Source organism: Monodon monoceros, unplaced genomic scaffold (genome assembly GCF_005190385.1).
Source record: "Monodon monoceros isolate NGI ecotype Baffin Bay Population unplaced genomic scaffold, NGI_Narwhal_1 Super_Scaffold_3, whole genome shotgun sequence".
NCBI lineage: Eukaryota > Metazoa > Chordata > Mammalia > Artiodactyla > Monodontidae > Monodon > Monodon monoceros.
The window spans coordinates 32,538,592-32,562,391 of record NW_021703780.1 but is presented as its reverse complement, the minus strand read 5'-3'; the positions used below and the strand labels follow the sequence as shown (position 1 = coordinate 32,562,391).

Genomic DNA, 23,800 nt, shown 5'->3' with positions numbered 1-23,800 from the left:
GACCTCTACCCTATTCACTGTTCCTCGCCAGTCTACCTATAGAGTTATTTCACAATTTTTGGTTAAATCATTTGTCAGTTTTTATATTATAATTGTTTCTACTGATAAGTTGTGTGGTAAATTTTCCTTTCTTATACATTTTGTTTTCCTGTGGTTAATAATTACCTTATTTTTTTCATATACTTGGTTTTCTTTGTATATAATACTTTTTTTCCCCCTAAACATTTCAGTAGACCTGTCAGATGCCTAGCAGTAGCTATCAGTGCTCAGATTCATCAGATGATCTTCCTTCCTGGAGCCCTCTTCCCACAGCCTTGGCCCTCCCATGCCAATCAGGACAGGGCACAGCTGTCACCCTAAGACTTCCCCTAGCCCTGCTCCTCTTGTTTGCTGGATCTTGTATCCTTCTCTCTCTCTTTTTTTTTTTGGCCGCACCTGTGGCATGTAGGATTTTAGTTCCCTGACCAGTGATTGAACCCACACCCCCTGCTTTGGGAGTGCGGAATCTTAACCACTGGGGAAGTCCTCTCCTTCCTTTCTTAATTTACTCCCTCATGTTGCATCTCTCAGCAGATTCCTAAGAAAAGGTGCCTGGGTGTTAAATTTTCCATGTCTGAAAATACATTTATTATATCCATATGCTTGATAGATGGTTTGGGTATAGAATTATAGGTTAGAAGTAACTTTACATCTAGATTTTGAAGGCAGTGTTTACTAACTTCTAGCACCCACTGAGAAATTAACACCATTCTGATTCCTGTTCCGTTGTAACTTTATTACTTCTGGAAACTATTGTGATTGTCTCATTAATTCCCAATGTTCTGAAATTTCTCTGTGATATTCCTTGGTATGTGAGTCTTCATTCATTTCGCCACGTTTTCAACAGGCTCTTTGAAGATTCATATCCTTCAGTTTGGGGAATGTTTTATTTTGTTCCTTAGATAATTTTCTCTTGGTTTTTCCATTCTTTGAGGTAGTCCTACTGTTAGTTCATTCTTGGCCCTCTTGGACTGATCTCCTTATTTATTTATGTAGGTGTGTATGTAGGCATGTATGTATGGCTGCATTGGGTCTTCACTGCTGCACACGGGCTTTCTCTAGTTGCGGCAAGCAGGGGCTATTCTTCGTTGCAGTGTGTGGGCCTCTCATTGTGGTGGTTTCTCTTGTTCCGGAGCACAGGCTTTAGGCCCATGGGCTTCAGTAGTTGTGGCACGCAGGCTTAGTAGTTGTGGCTCGTGGGCTCTAGAGCGCAGGCTCAGTATTTGTGGCACACGGGCTTAGTTGCTCCATGGCATGTGGGATCTTCCCGGACCAGGGATCGAACCCATGTCCCCTGCGTTGGTAGGCAGATTCTTAACCACTGCGCCACCAGGGAAGTACCCTAATTTTTTTATAAATTGGTTGTTTTCTACCCTGTCTCCGTTTTCCCTGAGTTCCTTTTTTCTGCTTGTTTGTTTTGGTGTTTATGTCTTTGATGTTTGATTCTTTTCTTAAATGTTTATTGGTCCTTGGGTGACTTCAGGAACAAGGCACTAAAAAGCTCACTGGATACCTGGTGGGCAGGTTGGAGCTTGCTGACCTATGAGCCTCACAACGAGGTGATCAGGCCCCAGCCAGTCTTTCACTTGGGACCCCCAAATGTCAATGTGTAAAAACGGCTTTTCCTGAGAATTCTTCACTGGAGAAACTAAAATCTATGGCAGTAGGTACACATTGCTGATGTTCTTGAGATGGGGAAGAGGTCCAGGATCCAATAGTTCAGTGTGTAGACCTTCACCCTAATATCTTGTTTTCAGGCCTTTGCGTCACTGCTGCCAACCCAAGTAGAGCATAACCCCTCTCAGGCAGGGACCGTTTGCATGTCTTTCATTCCCCCTTTTCATACAACTATCTTTAGGTAGTTTCAGTGGTTCAATTCCAACATAGAAAATAGCTGCTAAGAAACTGAGCCCTTTGATTGATGTGAGCACATTGTTTTGAGCTAATCCTGTACATGTTCACTTCAGGAATCCTTATTCTGAAAGCATAAAAGAAATGCTAACAACATTTGGAACTGCTACTTATAAGGTGGGACTAAAGGTTCATCCCAATGAAGAGGATCCCCGTGTCCCCATAATGTGCTGGGGTAGTTGTGCGTACACCATCCAAAGCATAGGTAAGAGATTCAGAGTTGTGTCTTTAAATCTCAAGCATACATTGACATGAGTTGTGTTTAGAATCCTGTATTTAAACAGAGATGTTTAATGTGGGCAACAATATCAAATAATATAAAGACTTTGAAGCAGAAAATGTAGTGTGCTGACAGAATATTAGATTGACAGTTTATAAATTAACCACAGCAACAGAGAACTCATTTTAATGGTGGTTATAGCTTCTTGTCAGTTAAGGGAATATTTCCTCATTTTTTTTTTTTTTTTTTTTTTTTTTTTTTTTTGCGGTACACGGGCCTCTCACTCTTGTGGCCTCTCCCGTCGCGGAGCGCAGGCTCCGGACGCGCAGGCTCAGCGGCCATGGCTCACAGGCCCAGCCGCTCCGCAGCATGTGGGATCTTCCCGGACCGGGGCACGAACCCGCGTCCCCTGCATCGGCAGGCGGACTCTCAACCACTGCGCCACCAGGGAAGCCCTATTTCCTCATTTTTACTTCTTATCCAAAGTTAATTCTTGTGAAATGACTTAAAGATTTCAAAACCTGACAATATTGTGCTTTCGGGAGAAAGAATTTTTTTTTACTTTTTTTTTAAACTTGTAATAAAATGTATAAAACATAAAATTTACCATCTTTACCATTTTTAATCCTCAGAAAGAATTTTAAATGATGAAGATAAACCGTTGTTCAGTTCTTTGCCTTGCAGACTGGTAAGTTATCAGTTTACTCAATTCGTGGAATGGTGGAGTAGAAAATAGGTTGTTCTGCTTTTTTTAATCCAAAAAACCTGAAGTGGTTATTTAAGCATAGGTTCACTCCTTTTGAGGTAAAACCCATTTTCTGTAACAACACTGAAGACGTAATGTTTCTTATTTAATTTTTCATTATTTTTCTTTTAAATAGACTTCATCTCTTTTGGTTAAACATGTGAAAAAATGGGGGATGGGGAACTAAAAACAAAGTGCTTGTTCTTGAATGTTTAGTGCCGTAGTTGGAAATAGAGATCAGAACATACCCTCTACCACATTTGACTACCCATTATAAGCAACATGTAAATAAGTACAAATTCATTTCAAAACAGTACATTTAATGCCTAGAAAAGTGAAGGAATATACAATTAAAGCTTGCTAATTTTTACAATGTAGCTAGTGTCAGCTGCTTCTACTACTTACCATTCAAACTTATAAAAGTGCATGTAATTTTATTCACGTAGAATCACCTGGGGAGCTTTTAAAAGTGCCTAGGCCCTACTATGGGTCAGTTAAATCAGAGTCTCTGGAGATAGGCCCCAGGCATTAATATTTTTTAAAAAGCTTCCCCCACCCCCGAGGCCAGGATTGAGAACCACTGATGTAAGAGCCCTAACTCTTTGGAGTTTTAAAAAAATACAGATACCTGGTCACTTTGACTTATTAAATTGGAATATCTAGGAGTAGACCTGGTATTAAAACTGCCCTGAATTGTATCTTTGTGGTAAATCAGCAGAATAGCAGTACCCTGTATTCTTAACTGTGATATATGATGGATGGACTGTGACATTCTTTTGCTGCAGTAAATAAGAGTTGATAAGTATGCTGATATTGAAAAGGCAACCACAAATGTATAGGATAGAGTTTACTTTGGTTTTTAAGGCAGTTCTTACACATTTTCTTGATTCTGTGTACTTCACTCTATCTCTTTGGCACATTGTCGGCTCTTCATCTGTTTTTCTGCTAATATGATTTTGTGTAATCTGTTTATATTGATTGTTAAAGCAACCTTGCATTCCTGAAATAATCCCAACTTGGTCATGTAGAGTATCCTTTTTATATATGATTATATTTGATTTACTAATATTTTATCTACGTTTTTTTTCTACGTTCATAAGAGAAATTTAATTTTTTAAAGTATATAGCCATTAGGGACGAACTCATTCTATTTTTTTGACTTCTGCTTTTCAAATTTACGTACCTCTCCACTGACCTTTCCCTCCTATATCAGAGGATAAGGGACCTCCGGGTAAAGTAGCTTATCTTTCCATCTGTTGTTTGGAATCCATCCCCTCTCCATCAGTTATCCCTTCTTCTACCTCTTTCACTCCTGGCACTTGCCCTGTTCACAAGTGTGCTCCATTATTCCTCTTACTCTTGCCCTCAATATTATCTTCTATCACCCTAGCTTTTTCATTCCTTTTTATGACCAAGCAAGCGATTTTAAAGCATATTTCACTTATTTCACCATGCAATGAAAAATGTTTAAATACAGATAAATAGCACCTACAGTTTTTAATTTCACTTCACATCCTAAGAGAAATTTTATACACAGCGAAACGTCTTTAAACAATAATGTATACTCTGGCTCCAATTTCTTGCTAACTCTTCACTTTTCAACTCCCTGCAGTTTGGCTTCACCACCACCACCCCTCGCCAACACTTTCTCACTTTTCGGAAACACCTCTTGCCAAGTTCACCAAATGATCTCATTATCATTGTGAGTGGGCATTTTTCAGCCCTTATTGGACATTCTATTTACTTAATTCTGATAACTACATCTTTGTGAAACTCATTTTCTCTCTTGATTTCTGTGACATTCCTGGTTTTCTCCCTGCCTTTCTGGCGGCTCCTTCTCAGTCTGCTTTCCCTCCTTTGTGCTGTAAATGTTATTTTAAACCCCCAGAGTTTGGCCCATGACTCAATCATCTGATACTCTTCCCTGGTCAGCCCCATCTATGTCTCTGATTCCAGTTATATCCAAATGATTCCCACCTGTTTATCTCTAAACCAGATCTATTATCTCAGTGCCATTTTTTCACCTGGATCTCCTAAAGATACCTCAAACTGAACAATCCAAATTAATTTTTCTTCCTATATTTAGAGTCTTAGTTAATGTCACCACTGTCCATCCAGGTGACCAAGACTGCCAGAAACTTGCAAGTCCTTTTGGATGCATCTTTTGGTCTGGATGTTCATATCCAATTGATCAGCAGAGTTTGTTGAATTTCTCTCCTGCATATTTGTCCTAGTTCTTCCATTCCTACTTCTACTGATTTGGTTCAGCCCCTATATCTTTTCTTGCCTAGATTATTGTAACTGTCTCTACCCTGAATCTCACTCTCTCCTAATATATTATCAGAGAGGTTCTCTAAAGAGTAACCCTGATCATATCTCTTAAATGTTACTTCTCCATTGTCACTCACCTCCTGCCAATCCCCACATCCATGGGCCAGGACTGCAGAATCATTACTGGTCCCCAAATGCTAGTCCCAGACTTTTGCCTCTGCCCAAGTGCCCTAAGCAAATGACTCTTCTTTAAGAAGTTCTTCAAGCTTTGCCCTCCCTGGGAAATTTCTGAGCCATGAAGTGGGGTATACCTCCTCTGTGATACTGCCTCCTTTAGCTGTCCCCTCCCCCCTTTTCTTTTCCTTCCCACCCTCAAGGCTGTGAGCTCCTTGAGAGCAGGGGGTGGGAGGGGTGAGTTTTCATTTTGAGATCTTCAAAACCAAGACTAATGTATGGTAGGTCCTCAATGTCTATTGAACCAAACATTACAAAAAATTTAGCAAATAGAGAATTAAGCAGGAAGAAAAAACTTACATCAATCACCCATCTGTCTTTTTTATTAGCATGTTTATACTTTATTATAATAGATACTGACATGTAGTTTTGTTTCTACTCTATTCTTCACTTTACATTAAGAGTTTTCTCATTGTTCCTACATAGTCTCCATAACAGTTTTTGATGTTTACAGACACCCTGATTTGTATAACCATCTTCTTGCACGTAGTTTCCCCAGTATTTGAAGTGTTTCCCACATTTTAGAATATTTATAGACTAAATATAAAGAAATACTGCATCACATTCCTGGTAGTCTCTTTTGTTTGCTATCTGTCTTGACACATGTGTCCTTCTTAACTTTTCCACAGAGAACTAACAGCATGGTAACAGGAGATAGCCTTGTTTAATTCATCATACAATTAGATGTTCTCCATTCCATGCATTCCATGTTAGAGACATGCCATTAAAGATGTCATAGATTCAGTTCCATACCATCTAGAGATTTCATTGTGCCTCCAGCTTTACTTCAACTAGCTGTGCTTTGAAGTAACATTCCTGAAAGAGGAGAACTACTTCATATGCTGGCTTCTTTGTTAATTTTGTCGTCTCTTTATTTCAGGATGACTGTCTTAGGTCACTAACAAGATTTGCTGCAGCACATTGGACAGTGGCATCACTTTCAGTGGTACAAGGACACTTTTGTAAACTTTTTGCATGTGAGTATTAATACATGTACCATATATGTTATGATAATTTCTCATCTTCTGTAATTTTGTTTTTAGTGGTGAAACTTCCCTCCATTTTGAAAGAAATATTTTGGTAATACTGTTTGTCTTATATACAAGTTCTAGCTCGTGAATTCATATATAGCTTGCAAAAAATAAATTTAAAGTAGATTATATGCATTTTAAAAATAATTTAATACTTACGTTGACATATAATATGTGCTCATGTATTTTTCTTTAAACATTAGCATTGGTGCCTGGTGACAACCACGGAGACCTTCCATGCATATTAGATATCGACATGTTTCATTTATTGGTGGGTATCTTGTAATTTGTGTTTGAAATTTTTATCATATTATATAGCTTTATCTTAGACTTGATGAGTAATGCAGAGGCAGACAAGAGGAATTATCACCTATTATTCTTACTACTTCTGAGTATAATTCTTTCCTGGAGATCCTCAAAAATAAAATGTTAAGGAATCCAGTTGAGAGACTTGACCTGGGTGTCTAATCCGGTCTCTTATTTTTGCCTTGTGGCTGAGGTCAGTAATGTAACCTCTCTATGCTTTTCACTATAGAGAAGTAAAAAACACTAGTAATGTAAGGGCTGCTGCCAACCCATACGGTGCTTTGGGGCAGATACAGCCCTCTGGTAACACTACTTAGCAACAGTCTATTTGTGTGATTTAGGGAAAGTCATGTCTTCTGAACAGGTGCAGGTGGTGCCAGGTCAGCACTGGCCAGGCAGTGGGTGGCTGAAGTTCAGCCCCACCTCAACCAGGTCCCCTTACTCAGGACACTGAGTGTACTGCCACGCACAGCAGCCCCAAGTGCTGCCCCCTTAATCTCTTTGGGCATCATATTCTGTGCCCGTAAGTTGGTTAATACCTACCTGATATAATTGTGTCAAAACTCAATGGGATAATCAATGTAAAGAGCTTAGAGCAATGTGTCCCTAGTAAATGTCAGCCATTGTTATTGTTCCCATTACCCCTCTGAAAACCACCACCACTGACACCACCATACAGGCAGCAGGAGGTTAACAGAGGAGCTAGCATTTATTGTGTACCTGACTGCTTTCACATTCATCTTCATTTAGTCCTTACATCCTTATTACTGAGGTATTAACAACACGTATATTATCGCCAGCTTACCAACAGGGAAACTGAGACTCAAAGGAATTGTCTAAAAGGTTCATAAGAGGATCTCGGATTCTTACCTAGATCTTTGTGGGTCCAAACCTCATGCTTTTTCCATTGCTCACTACCTAGAAAGATTTCAAGTTTTATTTTTGTTGTTATTAACAATAAACTAGATATAGGGGAATCAGTGGATAAATGAAATAATAATGCCCATCAAATGAAATAATAACGCTCTAAATAATTTTCTTTAGTCAATCCTAGTGGAATTTCTAACATGTGTACCCTTTAAGAACAAAGATTTCTTAAGGGGAGGGACTGAGCTCACAAAGAGATCACATTAAGAAAATGGAAACGTGTTCAGCTGTGAAAGGAAAGGTGCTCTGTCTGACCTTCTGTATTTGGTATCCAGGTGGGCTTGGTGCTCGCCTTCCCGGCATTGCAGTGTCAAGATTTTTCAGGGATCAGCCTTGGCACTGGGGACCTTCACATTTTCCATCTGGTTACTATGGCACACATCATACAGATCTTACTTACCTCATGTACAGGTAACTCCTTTTTGTCAGATTCTTGAAGGAAGTACTGGAGTTTTTTCAGTTGAAAAAAAAAGTATTAAAGGAAAAGGTGCTTGGATGAGAGTAATATATAAGCTATAATTAAGCTACTTGTAGTAGTAATTAGTAAAATAAACAGTAAAATCCTGTTTATCCTCATGTGAAAATTTTTGAAACAATTTCCCTTCTGTTAAAAACCTTAGTGATGTGAATGTTTTTACTTGTTTTTTTACTTCATAAGTTTAGTAATATTTAAGTACCACAGGCTGTATATTTAGCAGATTTTACTCACCGCTTGCTGCCTGGCACCCTGAGGCACTTTGGCTTCCTCTCCCTAAGAGGCTCCTTGTTAGGATGGAGATCAATACTGTGTTCCGACCTGAGGGATTAAAGCTCTGTGTGTTTTGTGAGAGTATTTTCATATTACATGTGAGTGTATGAATATATTTGAGTGCTTAAATGGTGTGGTCATCAATCCACTTAGTAGGCAAATACAGAGTACTAATATTGCCTTATCTTTCAGAAGAGAATGGCATGGATCAAGAAAATGCTTCTGGGGAAGAAGAATTAGCAGTTCTTGCTTTGTATAAAACACTTCACCAGTATACAGGAAGGTGAGGTCGTAATCTTTACACGATAGGCAGTTCCCCAAATACTAGGAGGTGGTAGTATGAAAAACGAATTCATTTGTTAAATAAGGGAAGTTGCTGTCTGTTGACATGTTTAAAATAAGAGATGGGGGAGTGACCTGCAGGACTTCTCAACTTTTAATATACTAACATGATTGGAAATCTCTGAGAGAGGAGTAATATACAGCACTTCCCACACATTTTTAAGGTATATCCAGGGCCGGCAGGAGTGACATTCTTAGAACCTCATGTTATTGGAGTCATTGTGATTTGGTTACGACAGTTTCACTTGGCTTTCTTTTTGTTTTTTTGTTTAATTTTTGGCTGTGCTGAGTCTTCGTTGCTGCGTGCAGACTTTCTTTAGTTGCGACGAGCAGGGGCTGGTCTTCCTTGTGGTGCACGGGCTTCTCATTGCAGTGGCTTCTTTAGTTGTGGTGCACTGGTTCTAGTCACACGGGCTTCAGTAGTTGCAGCACATAGGCTTCAGTAGTTGCGGCACGTGGGCTCAGTAGTTGCAGTGCACGGGCTCTAGGGCATGTGAGCTTCAAAAGTTGTGGCGTGCCAGCTCAGTAGTTGTGGCTCACAGGCTCTAGAGCGCTGGCTCAGTAGCTGTGGCACATGGGCTTAGTTGCTCTGCGGCATGTGGGATCTTCCCAGACCAGGGCTTGAACCCGTGTCCCCTGCATTGGCAGGCAGATTCTTAACCACTGTGCCACCAGATAAGTCCCTTCACTTGGCTTTCTAACAGTATATGTCAAGAACCATACTGTTTGTTCTTTGACTAAGTTATCCCATTTCTGAGAATCCACACTAGCAAAATAATCCAACATATAGAAAAACCTACAGACATAAAGATGTACACTGATATTATTTATATTAGCAAAGAATTTGAAGCGATCTAAGAATTTGCTTACAGGGAAGTAATTTAGTGTAGGTTATGATTTATGTTATCCAGAATCTTAAAATTCCAATAAAATTATGGTTTATGATCTGAAAATCATGTTAATTTTAAATTTTATATGTTACAAGTACAACTGTGTAAGACACATTAGTACGAAAATAGTTTTCCAAAGTAATACTTGCTGATATAAGATTATAGAATAGTGGATAGTTTTTTTTATTTTCCAAATTTTCTCTTTATATAGCTGTATAACTTTTACAAATTTTAATAACAGCATTAGAGGGTATATCACCAATTATACCTGACGTCCTGTAATAGTTAGGGCTACCCGTACCTTTTAAGCCAATGTGCTATCAATTCCAAATAGTAGTTGTCTGTTTTCACACTGTGCTATAACTAGAATGACCGTTTTTTAATTACATTTCCCAGTTATCGTTTTTCTCTTTCACAGTGCCTTGAAAGAAATGCACTCTGGTTGGCATCTGTTGAGGAATGTCAGAGCTGGAATCATGCCTTTCCTGAGGTGTTCTGCTTTGTTTTTCCATTACTTAAATGGAGTTCCTTCCCCACCTGAAATTCAAGGTAATTTCTAATTTCTTTCAAAATGTAGGAAATGTATGTAGTCTTTCACTCTAGCAAGTTAAGAATTAAAGTGCATTGCAAAAATGAAAACTTACTAACAGTTTAGGTCACAGCTAATTGACTATGGTGATGTACTGATTATATAATTAAATGCATATTTATGTAAATATCTGATTTTATTTGGATGTCAGTAAATGTACTGATTTTGTACATGTACAAAAATGTACTTGTTTTGCTTTAAGATGTTAAAATTGTTCAATTGTATATTATTCATAGACTGGGTTCTTCAGACTTTAAAAAGTGAAAAGTGACAAATTCAGGTGTGGTTTTTTGTTGCTTTTTTTTTTTTAACTTTTGATTTTATATTGGAATATAGCCGATTAACAATGTTGTGATAGTTTCAGGTGCACAACAAAGCAACTCAGCCATACATATACATGTATCCAAACTCCCCTCCCATCTAGGCTGCCACATAACATAGAGCAGGGTTCCCTGTGCTATACAGTAGGTCCTTGTTGGTTATCCATTTTAATTATGGCAGTGTGTACATGTCGGTCCCAGACTCCCTGACTATCCCTTCCCTCCACCCTTCCCCCCGGTAACGGTAAGTTTGTTCTCTAAGTCTATGAGCCTGTTTCTGTTTTGTAAATAAGTTCCTTTGTATCATTTCTTTTTAGATTCCACATATAAGAGATATCATATGATATTTCTCTTTCTCTGACTGACTTCACTCAGTATGGCAATCTCTAGGTCCATCCATATTGCTACAAATGTCATTATTTCATTCTTTTTAATGGCTGAGCGATATTCCATTGTATATATGTACCACATTCGCTTTATCCATTCCTCTGTCGATGGACATTTAGGTTGCTTCCATGTCTTGGCTATTGTAAACAGTGCTGCAGTGAACATTGGGGTGCGTGTATCCTTTCGGACCATGTTTTTCTCTGGATATATGCCCAGGAGTGGGATTGCAGGGTCAAATGGTATGGTAGCTCTATTTTTAGTTTTTTAAGGAGCCTCCATACTGTTCTCCGTAGTGGCTGTACCAATTTACATTCCCACCGACAGTGTAGGAGGGTTCCCTTTTCTCCACACTCTCTCCAGCATTTATTGTTTGTGGATTTTTTGATGATAGCCATTTTGACTGGTGTGAGGTGATACCTCATTGTACTTTTGATTTGCATTTCTCTAATAATTAGCTATGTTGAACATCTTCTCATCTGTCTTCTTTGGAGAAATGTCTATATAGGTCTTCTGCCCATTTTTTGATTGGGTTGTTCGTTTTGATGATATTAAGCCTCATGAGGTGTTTGTAAATTTTGGAGACTAATACCTTGTCGGTCACATCATTTGCAAATATTTTCTCCCAATCTGTGGGTTGTCTTTTCGTTTTGTTTATGGTTTCCTTTGCTGTGCAAAAGCTTTTGAGTTTAATTAGGTCCCATTTGTTTATTTTTGTTTTTATTTCCATTATTATGGAAGACAGATTGAAAAGGATATTGCTGCAATTTATGTCAGAGAGTGTTCAGCCTATGTTTTCCTCTCAGGGTTTTATAGTATCTGTTCTCACATTTAGGTCTTTAATTCATTTTGAGCTTGTTTTTGTGTATGGTGTTAAAGAACCGTCTAATTTCATTTTTTTACATGTAGCTGACCAGTTTTTCCAGCACCATTTGTTGAAGAGACTAGACTGTCTTTCCACCGTTGTGTAGTCTTGCCTCCTTTGTCGTAGATTAATTGACCATAGGTGTGTGGGTTTATTTCTGGGCTTTCTATCCTGTTACATTGATCTATATATCTATTTTTGTGCCAGTACCATACTGTTTTGATGACTATAGGTAGTATAGTCTGAAGTCAGGGAGACTGATTCCTCCAGCTCCATTTTTCTTTCTCAAGATTGCTTTGGCTATTCGGGGACTTTTGTGTCTCCATACAAATTTTAAGATTTTTTGTTCTAATTCTGTGAAAAATGCCATTGGTAATTTTATAGGAATTCCATTGAATCCGTAGATTGCCTTGGGTAGTATAGTCATTTTGACAATATTGATTCTTCCAATCCACTAACATGGTATATCTTTCCATCTGTTTGTGTCTTCTCTGATTTCTTTCATCAGTGTCTTATAGTTTTTGAATACAGATCTTTTGTCTCCTTAGGTAGGTTTATTCCTAGGTATTTCATTCTTTTTGATGCAGTGGTAAATGGGATTGTTTCTTGAATTTTCTTTCTGATCTTTCATAGTTTATAGAAATGCAACAGATTTCTGTGTATTAATTTTGTAATCTGCAACTTTACCAGATTCATTGATGAACTCTAGTAGTTTTCTGGTAGCATCTTTAGGATTTTCTATGTGTATAGCATCATGTCATCTGCAGACAGTTACAGTTTTACTTCTTCTTTTCCAATTTGGATTCCTTTTATTTCTTTTTCTTCTCTAATTGCCATAGGTAGGAATTCCAAAATTATGTTGAATAAAAGTGGTGAGAGTGGACATCCTTGTCTTGTTCCTAATCTTAGAGGAAATGCTTTCAGCTTTTCACCATTGAGTATGATGTTAGCTATAGGTTTGTTGTATATGGCCTTTATCATGTTGAGGTATGTTTCCTCTGTGCCCACTTTCTGGAGAGCTTTTATCATAAATGGGTGCTGAATGTTGTCAAAAGCTTTTTCTGCATCTTTTGAGATGATCATATGGTTTTTATTCTTCAATTTGTTGATGTAGTATATCACACTGATTGATTTGCAGATACTGAAAAATCCTTGTATCCCTGGGATAAATCCCACTTGATTATGGTGTATGATCCTTTTAATGTATTGTTGGATTCGGATTGCTAGTATTTTGTTGAGACTTTTTGTGTCTATGTTCATCAGTGATATTGGCCTCTTTCTTTTTTTTTTTTTTAATATTTATTTGGTTGTGCCAGGTCTTAGTTGCAGCAGGTGGGCTCCTTAGTTGCAGCTCATCAGCTCCTTAGTTGCAGCACACGGGCTTTTTAGTTGTGGCATGCAAACTCTCAGTTGCAACATGCACGTGGGATCTAGTTCCCTGACCAGGGATCAAACCCGGGCCCTCTGCGTTGGGAGCACGGAGTCTTAACCACTGCGCCACCAGGGAAGTTCCAGCGTGTAATTTTCTTTTTTTTTTGTGGTATCTTTGTCTGGTTTTGGTATCAGGGTGATGGTGGCCTCATAGAATGAGTTTGGGAGTTTTCCTTCCTCTGCAATTTTTTGGAACAGTTTCAGAAGGATAGGTGTTAGCTCTTCTCTAAATGTTTGATAAAATTCACCTGTGAAGCCATCTGGTCCTGGACTTTTGTTTGTCGGAAGATTTTTAATCACAGCTTCAATTTCAGTGCTTATGATTGGTCTGTTCATATTTTCTACTTCTTCCTGGTTCAGTCTTGGGAGACTGTACCTTTCTAAGAGTTTGTCCATTTCTTCCAGGTTGTCCATTTTATTGGCATATAGCCACGTGTAGTGTCTTATGATCCTCTGTATTTCTGTGGTGTCTGTTATAACTTCTACTTTTTCATTTCAAATTTTATTGATTTGAGTCCTCTCCCTTTTTTTCTTGATGAGTCTGGCTAAAGGTTTATCAGTTTTGTTTATCTTTTCAGAGAACCAGCTTTTAGTTTCATTGATCTTTGCTCTTACTTCCTCTGTCTCTATTTCATTTATTTCTGCTCTGATCTTTATGACTTCTTTCCTTCTACTAACTTTGGGTTTTGTTTGTTCTTCTTTCTCTAGTTGCTTTAGGTGTAAGGTTGGGTTGTTTATGTGAGATTTTTCTTGTTTCCTGAGATAAGATTGTATTGCTATCAACTTCCCTCTTAAAACTGCTTTTGCTGCATCCCATAGATTTTGGATTGTTGTGCTTTCATTTGTCTCTAGGTATTTTTTGATTTCCCCGTTTATTTCTTCAGTGATCCATTGGTTATTCAGTAGCATATTGTTTAGCCTCCATGTGTGTGTTTTTTGTAGTTTTTTTCTTATAGTTTATTTTTAATCTCATAACATTGTTATCGGAAGATGCTTGATATGATTTCAGTTTTCTTAAATTTGCCGAGGCTCGCCTTGTGGCCTAGCATGTGGTCAATCCTGGAGAATGTTCTGTGTGCACTTGAGAAGAAAGTGTATTCTGCTGCTTTTGGATGAAATGCTCTATAAATATCAGTTAAGTCCATCTGGTCTAATGTGTCATTTAAGGCCTGTGCTGCTTTATTGATTTTCTGTCTGGATGTTCTGTCCATTGATGACAATGATGTGTTAAAGTCTCCCAGTATTATTGTGTTACTGTCGATCTCTACCTTTATGGCTGTTAGTATTTGCCTTATATATTGAGGTGCTCCTATGTTGGGTGCATATATATTTACAGTTGTTATATCTTCTTTGATTGATCCCTTGATCATTGTGTAGTGTCCTTCTTTGTCTCTTATAACAGTCTTTATTTTAAAGTTTATTTTATCTGATATGAGTATTGCTACTCCAGCTTTCTTGTGATTTCTGTTTGCGTGGAATACCTTCTTCCATCTCACTTTCAGTCTGTATAGGTCCCTAGGTCTGAGGTGGGTCTCCTGTAGACAGCATGTATATGGGCCTTGATTTTGTATCCACTCAGCCAGTCTGTGTCTTTTGATTGGTGCATTTAATACATTTACATGTAAGGTAATTATCAATATGTGTATTCCTGTTGCCATTTTCTTAATTGTTTTGGGTTTGTTTTTGTAGGTCTTTTTTCTTCCCTTCTTCTTTTGCTCTCTTCTCTTGTGTTTTGATGACCATTTTTAGTGTTGTGTTTGGGTTGCTTTTTCTTTTTTGTATGTGTATCTTTCGTAGGTTTTGGTTTTGCTGTTCCCATGCAGTCTTTTTGTTGTTGTTGTTGTTGTTGTTGTTGTTGTTTTACTTATTTATTTTCAGCTGCATTGGGTCTTCGTTGCTGCGTGTAGTCTTTCTCTAGTTGCAGCAAGTGGGGGCTACTCTTCATTGCAGTGTGCAGGCTTCTCATTGTGGTGGCTTCTCTTGTTGCAGAGCATGGGCTCTAGGCGTGCAGGCTTTGGTAGTTGTGGCACATGGGCTCAGTAGTTGTGGCTCGTGGGCTGTAGAACACAGGCTCAGTAGTTGTGGCATACAGGCTTAGTTGCTCCACAGCATGTGGGATCTTCCTGGATCAGGGTTCGAACCCATGTCCTCTGCATTGGCAAGCAGATTCTTAACCACTGCACCACCAGGGAAGCCCTCCCATGCAGTTTTGATACAGCAGTCTATGTATGTACAAGGTTTTTTATTTTTTAAGTTGCTAGTCCCTTTCCCACTTAGAGGAGGAGTTCCTTTAGCATTTGTTGCAAAGCTGGACTGGTAGTGCTGAATTCTCTTAGCTTTTGCTTGTCTGTAAAGCTTTTGATTTCTTTGTCAAATCTGAATGAGATCCTTGCTGGGTAAAGTATTCATGGTTGTAGTTTCTTCCCTTACATCACTTTAAATATATTGTGCCACTCCCTCTGGCTTGCAGAGTTTCTGTTGAGAAATCAGCTGATAACCTTATGGGAGTTCCCTTGTATGTTATTTGTCATATTTCCCTTGATTTTTTTCTTTGTCTTTAAGTTTTGTCGATTTGATTACTGTGTGTCTCGGTGTGCTCCTCCTTGGGTTTATCCTGCCTGGGACTCTGTGCGCTTCCTGGACTTCGTTGACTGTTTTCTTTCCTATGTTAGGGAAGTTTTCAGCTATTATCTCTTCAAATATTTTCTTGGATCCTTTCTCTTCTCCTTCTGGGAACCCTATAATGCAAATGTTGGTGCATTTAATGTTGTCCCAGAGGTCTCTTAGGCTGTCTTCATTTCTTTTCATTATTTTTTCTTTATTCTGTTCTGCGGTAGTGATTTCCACCGTTCTGTCTTCCAGGTCACTTATCCAGTCTTCTGCCTCAGTTATTCTGCTATTGATTCCTTCTAGTGTACTTTTCATTTTAATTATTGTATTGTTCATCTCTGTTTGTTTGTTCTTTAGTTCTTCTAGGTCTTTGTTAAACATTTCTTACATCTTCTCAATCTTTGCCTCCATTCTTTTTCCGAGATCTTGGGTCACTTCACTATCATTATTCTGAATTCTTTTTCTGGAAGGTTGCCTGTCTCCACTTCATTTAGTTGTTCTTCTGGGGTTTTTATCTTGTTCCTTCATCTGCGACTTAATCCTCTGCCTTTTCATTTTGTCTAACTTTGTGATTGTGGTTTTCATTCTGCAGGCTATAGGATTGTAGTTCTTCTTGCTTCTGCTGTCTGCCCCCCTCAAGTATTTTTTAATCTGAAACATGAGGCCTTGAAGTTCAAAATAGCCATAATTACACATAAATCTGATTTTAATGTAGGAATTAAAGGTAGACTTAAAGTTTACTGTACCTCATAGTGCCTGGCACAAGTCATGGGGTGCCTGCATGTTATGCTGCTCTCTAAAAGTTTGTTGAATAGCATCTCCATTCAGCTAGTTGTCCAGGCACCATTGAGAGAATAATTTACCCTTCCTAATCATTTTCAGTGATGATTAAGTTAGTGTTTAAATCCATCTCTCGGTGATAAAATCATCTTATGTCTCTGTACTGCCTTATACTTTTCCAGAGCTACCCATGTTATTTTTGTCAATTAATGTTCACAGCCCCATGAAGTATATCACACAGGTACCCCATTTTGCAGATGGTAAAACTGAAACATCAAGAAATTGTGACCAGTTTGGTAAAGGAGTAGCCTGACTCCACTTTCAGTTATGTCATTTTCTGTGGGTCCCTTCCATGTGCCATCTTATTTACTTCCTACAGGTTATGTACCTAGCAAAATTGAACTATTTCATCTCATGCCTTTTTTGTTTTAAGCTCTGCTGTTGCTTACTCTCCTATAGGATCTACTCTTAGTTGTTATATGCAAAACTGTTTTCTTCTCTATTTGCAGCTTCCGGAACAAGCCATTTTGAACATTTATGTAACTATCTTTCCCTGCCAAACAACTTCATTTGCCTTTTTCAAGAAAATAAGGAGATAATGAAGTTACTGATTGAAAGGTAACGATTATACACTTTTCTTCTTTATATTGGAATATATATATATGGAAACAAACTTCAGTTGATCACATATTTTACAAAATTCTCAGATAGCCTGGCAGAATTCAATCCATGCGATTCAAAGTATAATTATTAGGCCTTCTTAGTTAAGGATTTACCTTTATGGTAAGATTTTTGCCAGGCCTACTGAATAGCATAAGCATATTTGCCTGGAAGGAGAGTAGTGGTGGAAATGTTTATTTCCTCATATTAACTTACTTGTTAAATACTATGTAGATTTTTGAAACTGAAAGAAACCTTAAGGGTTATCTAGTCTAATATCCTCACTTTATTTTTTTATTTTATTTTATTGATTGATTGATTGCTGCTTTGGGTCTTCATTGCTGCGTGCGGGCTGTCTCTAGATGCAGTGAGCGGTGGCTACTCTTCATTGCAGTGCACGGGCTTCTCATTGTGATGGCTCCTCTCGTTGCAGAGCACAGGCTCTAGGCATGCGGGCTTCAGTAGTTGTGTCTTCAGTAGTTGTGGCTCATGGGCTCTAGAGTGCAGGCTCAGTAGTTGTGGTACACGGGCTTAGTTGCTCCATGGCATGTGGGATCTTCCCGGACCAGGGCTCGAACCTGTGTCACCTGCATTGTCAGGCGGATTCTTAACCACTGCACCACCAGGGACACCCTATCCTCAGTTTATATTTGAGAAAACTGAAGTCTAGAGAAATTGACCCGTTAATCATGTCAAGTTAGTGACTAAGTTAAGAATAAAATTTGGCTGATTTACCCACAGAATGGGAGAAAATGTTTGCAAATCATATATCTGATAAGGGAGTAATAGCCAGAATATATATATCTAGATTTCCTACATCTCAGCAACAGAAAAGCAAGCAACCCATTATAAAATGAGCAAAGGACTTCTCCAAAGAAGATATACAAATGGTCAATAAGCAAAGCACATGAAAAAATACTAAACATCACTAGTCATCAGGGAAATGCAAATAAAAATCACAGTGAGATACCACTTCATACCCATTAGAACTGCTGTAATGAAAAAGGCAGACATTAATAACACATGTTGGTGAGGATGTCAAGAAACTGGAATCCATGTACACTGTCAGTAGGAATAGAAAATGGTACAGCTGCTCTGGAAAACAGTATGGTGATTCTTCAAAAAGTTAAACAGAATTACTCTATGATCCAGTAGTTTCACTTCTAGGTGTATATTGCAAAAGAATTGAAAGGAGGAACTCATAGAATTTTGTACACGCATGTTCATAGCAGCGTTATTCACAATAGCCAAGAGGTGGAAACAACCCAAATGTCCATAAACCAATGAATGGATAAACAAAATGTGTTATATACATTCAGTGGAGTATAATTCAGCCTTAAAAAGGTAGGAAATTCTGACACATGCTACAATGTGGATGAAACTTGAAGGCAGCCTAAGTGAAATAAGCCAGTCACAAAAGAACAAACATTACGTTTCTATTTATATGAGGTACCTAGAATAGTGAAATTCATAGAGACAGAAAATAGAATGGTGGTTGCCAGGGGCTGGGGGTAGGGGGAGGAATGGGTTAGTGTTTAACAAGCACAGAATTTCATTTGAGAAAGCTGAAAAAGTTCTGGAGACAGAGGTGGTGATGATTGCCCAACAGCGTCAATATACTTAATGCCACAGAACTGTACACTTAAAAATGGTTAAAATAGTAAATTTTATGTTCTGTGTATTTTACCACAATTAAAAAATTTTTATTTTATATGAGTGTTCTAGCTCTAGATTATAAGAGCTTCTCATTGATTCAGACTGTTTTGGTTTGGGTTTTGGTTTGGTTTTTTTGGCCACACTGCGTGGCTTGCGGGATCTTAGTTCCCTGACCAGGGATTGAACCTGTGCCCTTGGCAATGAGAGCACAGAGTCCTAACCATTGGACCACCAGGGAATTCCCCAGACTGGTTTTTCAGAGTGTCCAATTAGTGGGGGTAATAGCAAATTTTAATATGTTAAGCATTGTTGCTTTCAGAAAATCAAAGGTCATATTCTTCTGATTTTAAAATATGGTAGGCAAAGTATGTGGTATTCCTCTAAGCTTCTTATGAAGAGATAAATATAATAAGCCAAGAAAACTGTTTCTCTCTTACTGGATTTAGAGAAGAAAATTTTTCAGTTCTAGCCCTTCAAAAGTAAAAAATTTTTTTTTCTCCATTTACATTAAAGTTGGTGTCATAACATTGAAGTTAAGAGATACCTGGAAGGTGAAAGAGACGCTATAAGGTAAGCTGAAGATTGTCAAAGACTTGGTTGGAGGCAAGAAGTAGGAAGGAAGCAGGATATAAGTGTACAGGACAGCCCATTGTCCTGATAATTCATCCTGAGTTCTTCAAGTAAAAATGTGAGCCCTAAGGCCCTACGTTATTTAAGCGTGCATTTTAAAGTTCTTACTGTGGCTTTTTGCTGCTGTGGGTAGTGCCCAGTCACTCAGATTCAGGCTTCCTTTATTTATTTTGACTAAGTTAAGAGTTTCCCTGTCATTGTTACAATATGTCCTCATATTAACTGGGTTTTTTATGTGGTTTTTGTTTTGTTTTGTTTTAGCTATCCAAGAGAATCTAACAAATTAATAGACCTTCCAGAGGATTACAGCAGCCTCATTAATCAAGCATCTAATTTCTCGTAAGTTTTTATATTAGCTTATTGAGCACTTCCTACCACTGGAAACACTCACTTCTCTACACAGAACTTGAAGGATTTTGTCATTGTTTTCTTTTGTTTGGGTAGGGAGATCATAACATCAGTAGTACCACCAAACTTGTACTACCAAACTTGTAAAAAGCGTGATTCCATGTTTCAGAATAAGGTATGAGAAAGGGGGTGATGAGGGACAAGTTTGATTCATTAGATGTTATCTAAACAATCTGCACTTTAAATAACACATTAACTACAAATGGTTATATTCCTAAGCAGTTATTATTATTTTGCATATATTATTATTTTAAGCTTTAGAATAGCATTGTACATTATCCTATAGCTTTTTTCACTCAGCATTGTTTGTAAGATTTATTTATACATTTGACATATAATTTTTAATTCATCAGTTTTCACTATTGTGTAGTACTTCATTATATGACAGTAGAAGTAATTTTTTTTAATTTTTTAATTTACATATTTTTTTCCTCCTACTGATAATTTTATTTCTCTTTTCTCCGCCTGTTGATTGTTTCAGTACATGGTATGTGAGATGTTACCTATTCTAGAAATAAATTTGCCTGGTCCATAGTCTGTATGCATCTTCAGGTCTACCTGATATTGCAGAATTTTTTTCCAGGGCAGTTTTACCACCCTCAGCTCTTTAGCCAGCCTTTTAGAGCCTTGACTTGTGCTTTTTTATTTCATGGAGGTGCCCCAAATCCGGTGGTGACAAGAGCAGAGCCCCAACTCTGTGCCTTGTATGTGGAACTCTGCTGTGCTCCCAGAGCTACTGCTGTCAGACGGAGTTGGAAGGGGAGGACGTGGGAGCTTGCACCGCCCACACCTACTCCTGTGGTTCTGGGGTGGGCATCTTCCTGAGGTAAGGCCCTGGAAGGAGCTTTCTAGCTTTGGATCTGCCACAGTAGACATCTGTTGAGGGGTGGAACAAGAAACTACTACATTGCAGAGATTTGAGGCCACTCTTTTATTCATTTGAGGAAAATGGGGAGCCTTGTCTCCACACATCTCATATTTGGCTCATGCTAACTCTGTGCTGTTCTTTCATTATCATTTCCATCCCCATGACAATTCTGTTCTTTCTTTGTGCCTCATTGTAATGTGAAACTTCTAGCTGTGTTTGGTTTTCTACCCAGGCACAGTCAGAATTACTCCTTTTGTTGTATCCTCATGGTTGTATTCATACATATCACAGGCTGATGTAGGTAGTTGTGTACATTCGACAACGTGCAGCAAATACTTATCAGTGACTGTGTAATGGATATTGAGAATGCAGTAGTCAACAAAGCATACGAAAATCTCTGCCTTCATGGAGCTCAGTTTCTAGTGAGGGAGATAGAAAATAAAATAAGAATTTAGAAAGCAATCCATGCAGAAGAGAAAAAATAAACTAGGGAGGGGAATATGAAATGGCAGCTGGAGAGTTGAATTTTAGATAGGGAACCAGGGAAGGTTCCCTGGGAAGGTGACTTGAATAAAGACCTAAAGAAGTGGGGAGAACATTCTAGGCAGGGAGCAGCAAGTGCAGAATTGCTGGGGAGTGTGCCTGTCGTGTTCAAGAAAGAGCAAGGACAAAATTCATCTAACTGTCCTGTAAAAATGCATAGGTTTTAAAAAAAAAATTATCCCTCAATAAAATTTATTTTTAAAAAAAAAGGAATTCCCTGGCAGTCCAGTGGTTAGGACTCCGTGCTTTCACTGCTGAGGGTGCAGGTTCAATCCCTGGTCAGGGAACTAAGATCCCACAAGCCGCATGGCATGGCCAAAAAATAAAGAAAGAAAAATAAAAAAAGAAAAGAAACAACAAGGAGGCTGCTGCTACTGCAGTAGTGAGCACAAGGGGGAGAGTCATGGGCCTGGTGTGTCCTAGCGAGGTCTCTGAGTGAGATGGAAGCTATCACAGGGTCTGAAGGCGAGAAGTGACATGAGTTTGAGCTCCTCTGGGGCATAGATTATATCCACATCTTAGTCACCTTAGTACCCCCCAGTGCCTGACAATTTCTTGTATATGATAGGTTCTCAATAGATATTGAGATGAGCTGAATTGTTAACACCAGAAAAAGTTAAGCAAACCTCTCAAAGGGATCAGGAGACACATTTTTTTAAAAACCCTTAGGAGAAATGTAAAAGTAGCATTTTACCTTGTGTGGCACATTTCAGAATTCTTTTAGTCGTGTAGAGTGTTGCTTTGTGTTCCAGGTCAACCTAGTTTGTAATATTTGTGTACCTTTTTTTTTTTTTTAATTTTTGGCTGCATTGGGTCTTCATTGCTGCACAGTCTTTCTCTAGTTGCGGCATGTGAGCTTCCTCTATTTGCAGCGAGTGGAGGCTACTCTTCATTGCAGTGCACGGGCTTCTCATTGCAGTGGCTTCTCTTGTTGTGGAGCACGGGCTCAGTAGTTGTGGCTCGCGGGCTCTAGAGCGCAGGCTCAGTAGTAGTTGTGGTGCACGGCCTTAGTTGCTCCACAGCACGTGGGACCTTCCTAGACCAGGGATCGAACCGTGTCCCCTGCATTGGCAGGCAGATTCTTAACCGCTGTGCCACCAGGAAAGCCCTGTGTACAATTTTTTAAATGAATGATTTCCTCATAATAGTGGTTGATACATAAATAACTACCTTATGTTTAGAAGTAGTTAACTTTCTCACACTTAATTTTTTAAATGCCACTATTATATGAGCTGTCGAATCCTAATCCTAAATGTCCCTCTCCCTCCTTACGTTGGTTACAATACAATCCTTTTAGTTATTTTTAAACTTAGGCAGGGGTGTTGATACTTTTTCAAGTGTCTCTGCTATAAACGCCATTTATTCTCTTCCAACAGTGGTTTTGTTTGTTTATATTTATTTATTGATATATAGTTGATTTATAATATTGCACTAATTTCAGGTGTACATCATAATGATCCAGTGTTTTTTTGTTTTGTTTTTTGCAGGTTATATTCCATTATAGGTTATTACAAGTTATTAGGTATAATTCCCTGTGCTATACAGTAAATCCTTGTTGCTTATCTGTTTTATGTATGATAGTTTGTGTCTGTTAACCCCATATTCCCAATGGTTTTGTTTACTTTTATAAGACTTCAGTCCATTTGGAACTGAATCCAAACCTTGGTTACTAACATATAAATGGTCTCTCTACAGAGTACGGGAATGTCAAGTGCTATTTTTAGCTGGCAAAACCAAAGGCTGTTTTTATTCTCCTCCTTACCTTGATGACTATGGGGAGACTGACCAGGGACTCAGGTAAGGCCCATCCTGGGGAACTAGGTTGACTGGCTCTGGGCCACCAGAGCCTTCAGCATGGGGTGAACACAATGAACCTTGTGGTCCTGAAGCCTGCCTGCTAACTGCCTGGAGGGTTAGCACAAGTGGCTGTTGTCTGTGGACACTTCCAAGGAGGCTACCCTGGCTGTCTGGTTTGACATTCCCATTCCCAGCCCTCAGAGTGTCATGAAGGCCATCAAGATACATAAGGGGAAAAAATGGGACAGAGTGCAACTTTTTTCCATTTCTTACTCCAGAGAGCTGTTTGAATTGTCCTGTGGCATCCACAGCATCAGAGCACTGCAGGGATAGCTCTTTGTAAATTGTGCGGCTTTGTATGGGAGACCCGGTCCTCTTCGAGTGATATAAAAGAGCAAATCTTGATTGATAAGAGATGTGCTTATCTTACTACATAAGAATCTGAGAGAACAAAGATTTAGAACATATAGAGCAATACAACAGTATTTGAGGCTTAATCATTTCTACTTTGGTAGCTTCTGTTACATCACAAGCAAAATGCTAACAGCAGTTCCTTCAAGCACTGTTAAAGAACTTTCAGACCATTTCTTTTTGC

The 23,800-nt window shown here is 38.6% G+C and overlaps 1 protein-coding gene across 5 annotated transcripts in view; it reads left to right on the top strand.

The window, feature by feature from the left end:
- UBR2 (ubiquitin protein ligase E3 component n-recognin 2) overlaps window positions 1–23,800 on the top strand; it is a 116,255-nt gene that overhangs the window by 89,486 nt on the left and 2,969 nt on the right. For all 5 annotated transcript variants that reach the window (XM_029244313.1, XM_029244316.1, XM_029244311.1 and 2 more), the window contains 12 exons: window positions 2,007–2,155; window positions 2,803–2,858; window positions 6,301–6,397; window positions 6,655–6,722; window positions 7,960–8,095; window positions 8,625–8,715; window positions 10,083–10,213; window positions 17,153–17,261; window positions 19,473–19,529; window positions 19,851–19,928; window positions 20,653–20,823; window positions 23,104–23,205. In XM_029244313.1, the coding sequence (XP_029100146.1) occupies window positions 2,007–2,155; window positions 2,803–2,858; window positions 6,301–6,397; window positions 6,655–6,722; window positions 7,960–8,095; window positions 8,625–8,715; window positions 10,083–10,213; window positions 17,153–17,261; window positions 19,473–19,529; window positions 19,851–19,928; window positions 20,653–20,823; window positions 23,104–23,205 (1,245 nt within the window). The remainder of the gene's footprint in view (window positions 1–2,006; window positions 2,156–2,802; window positions 2,859–6,300; window positions 6,398–6,654; window positions 6,723–7,959; window positions 8,096–8,624; window positions 8,716–10,082; window positions 10,214–17,152; window positions 17,262–19,472; window positions 19,530–19,850; window positions 19,929–20,652; window positions 20,824–23,103; window positions 23,206–23,800) is intronic.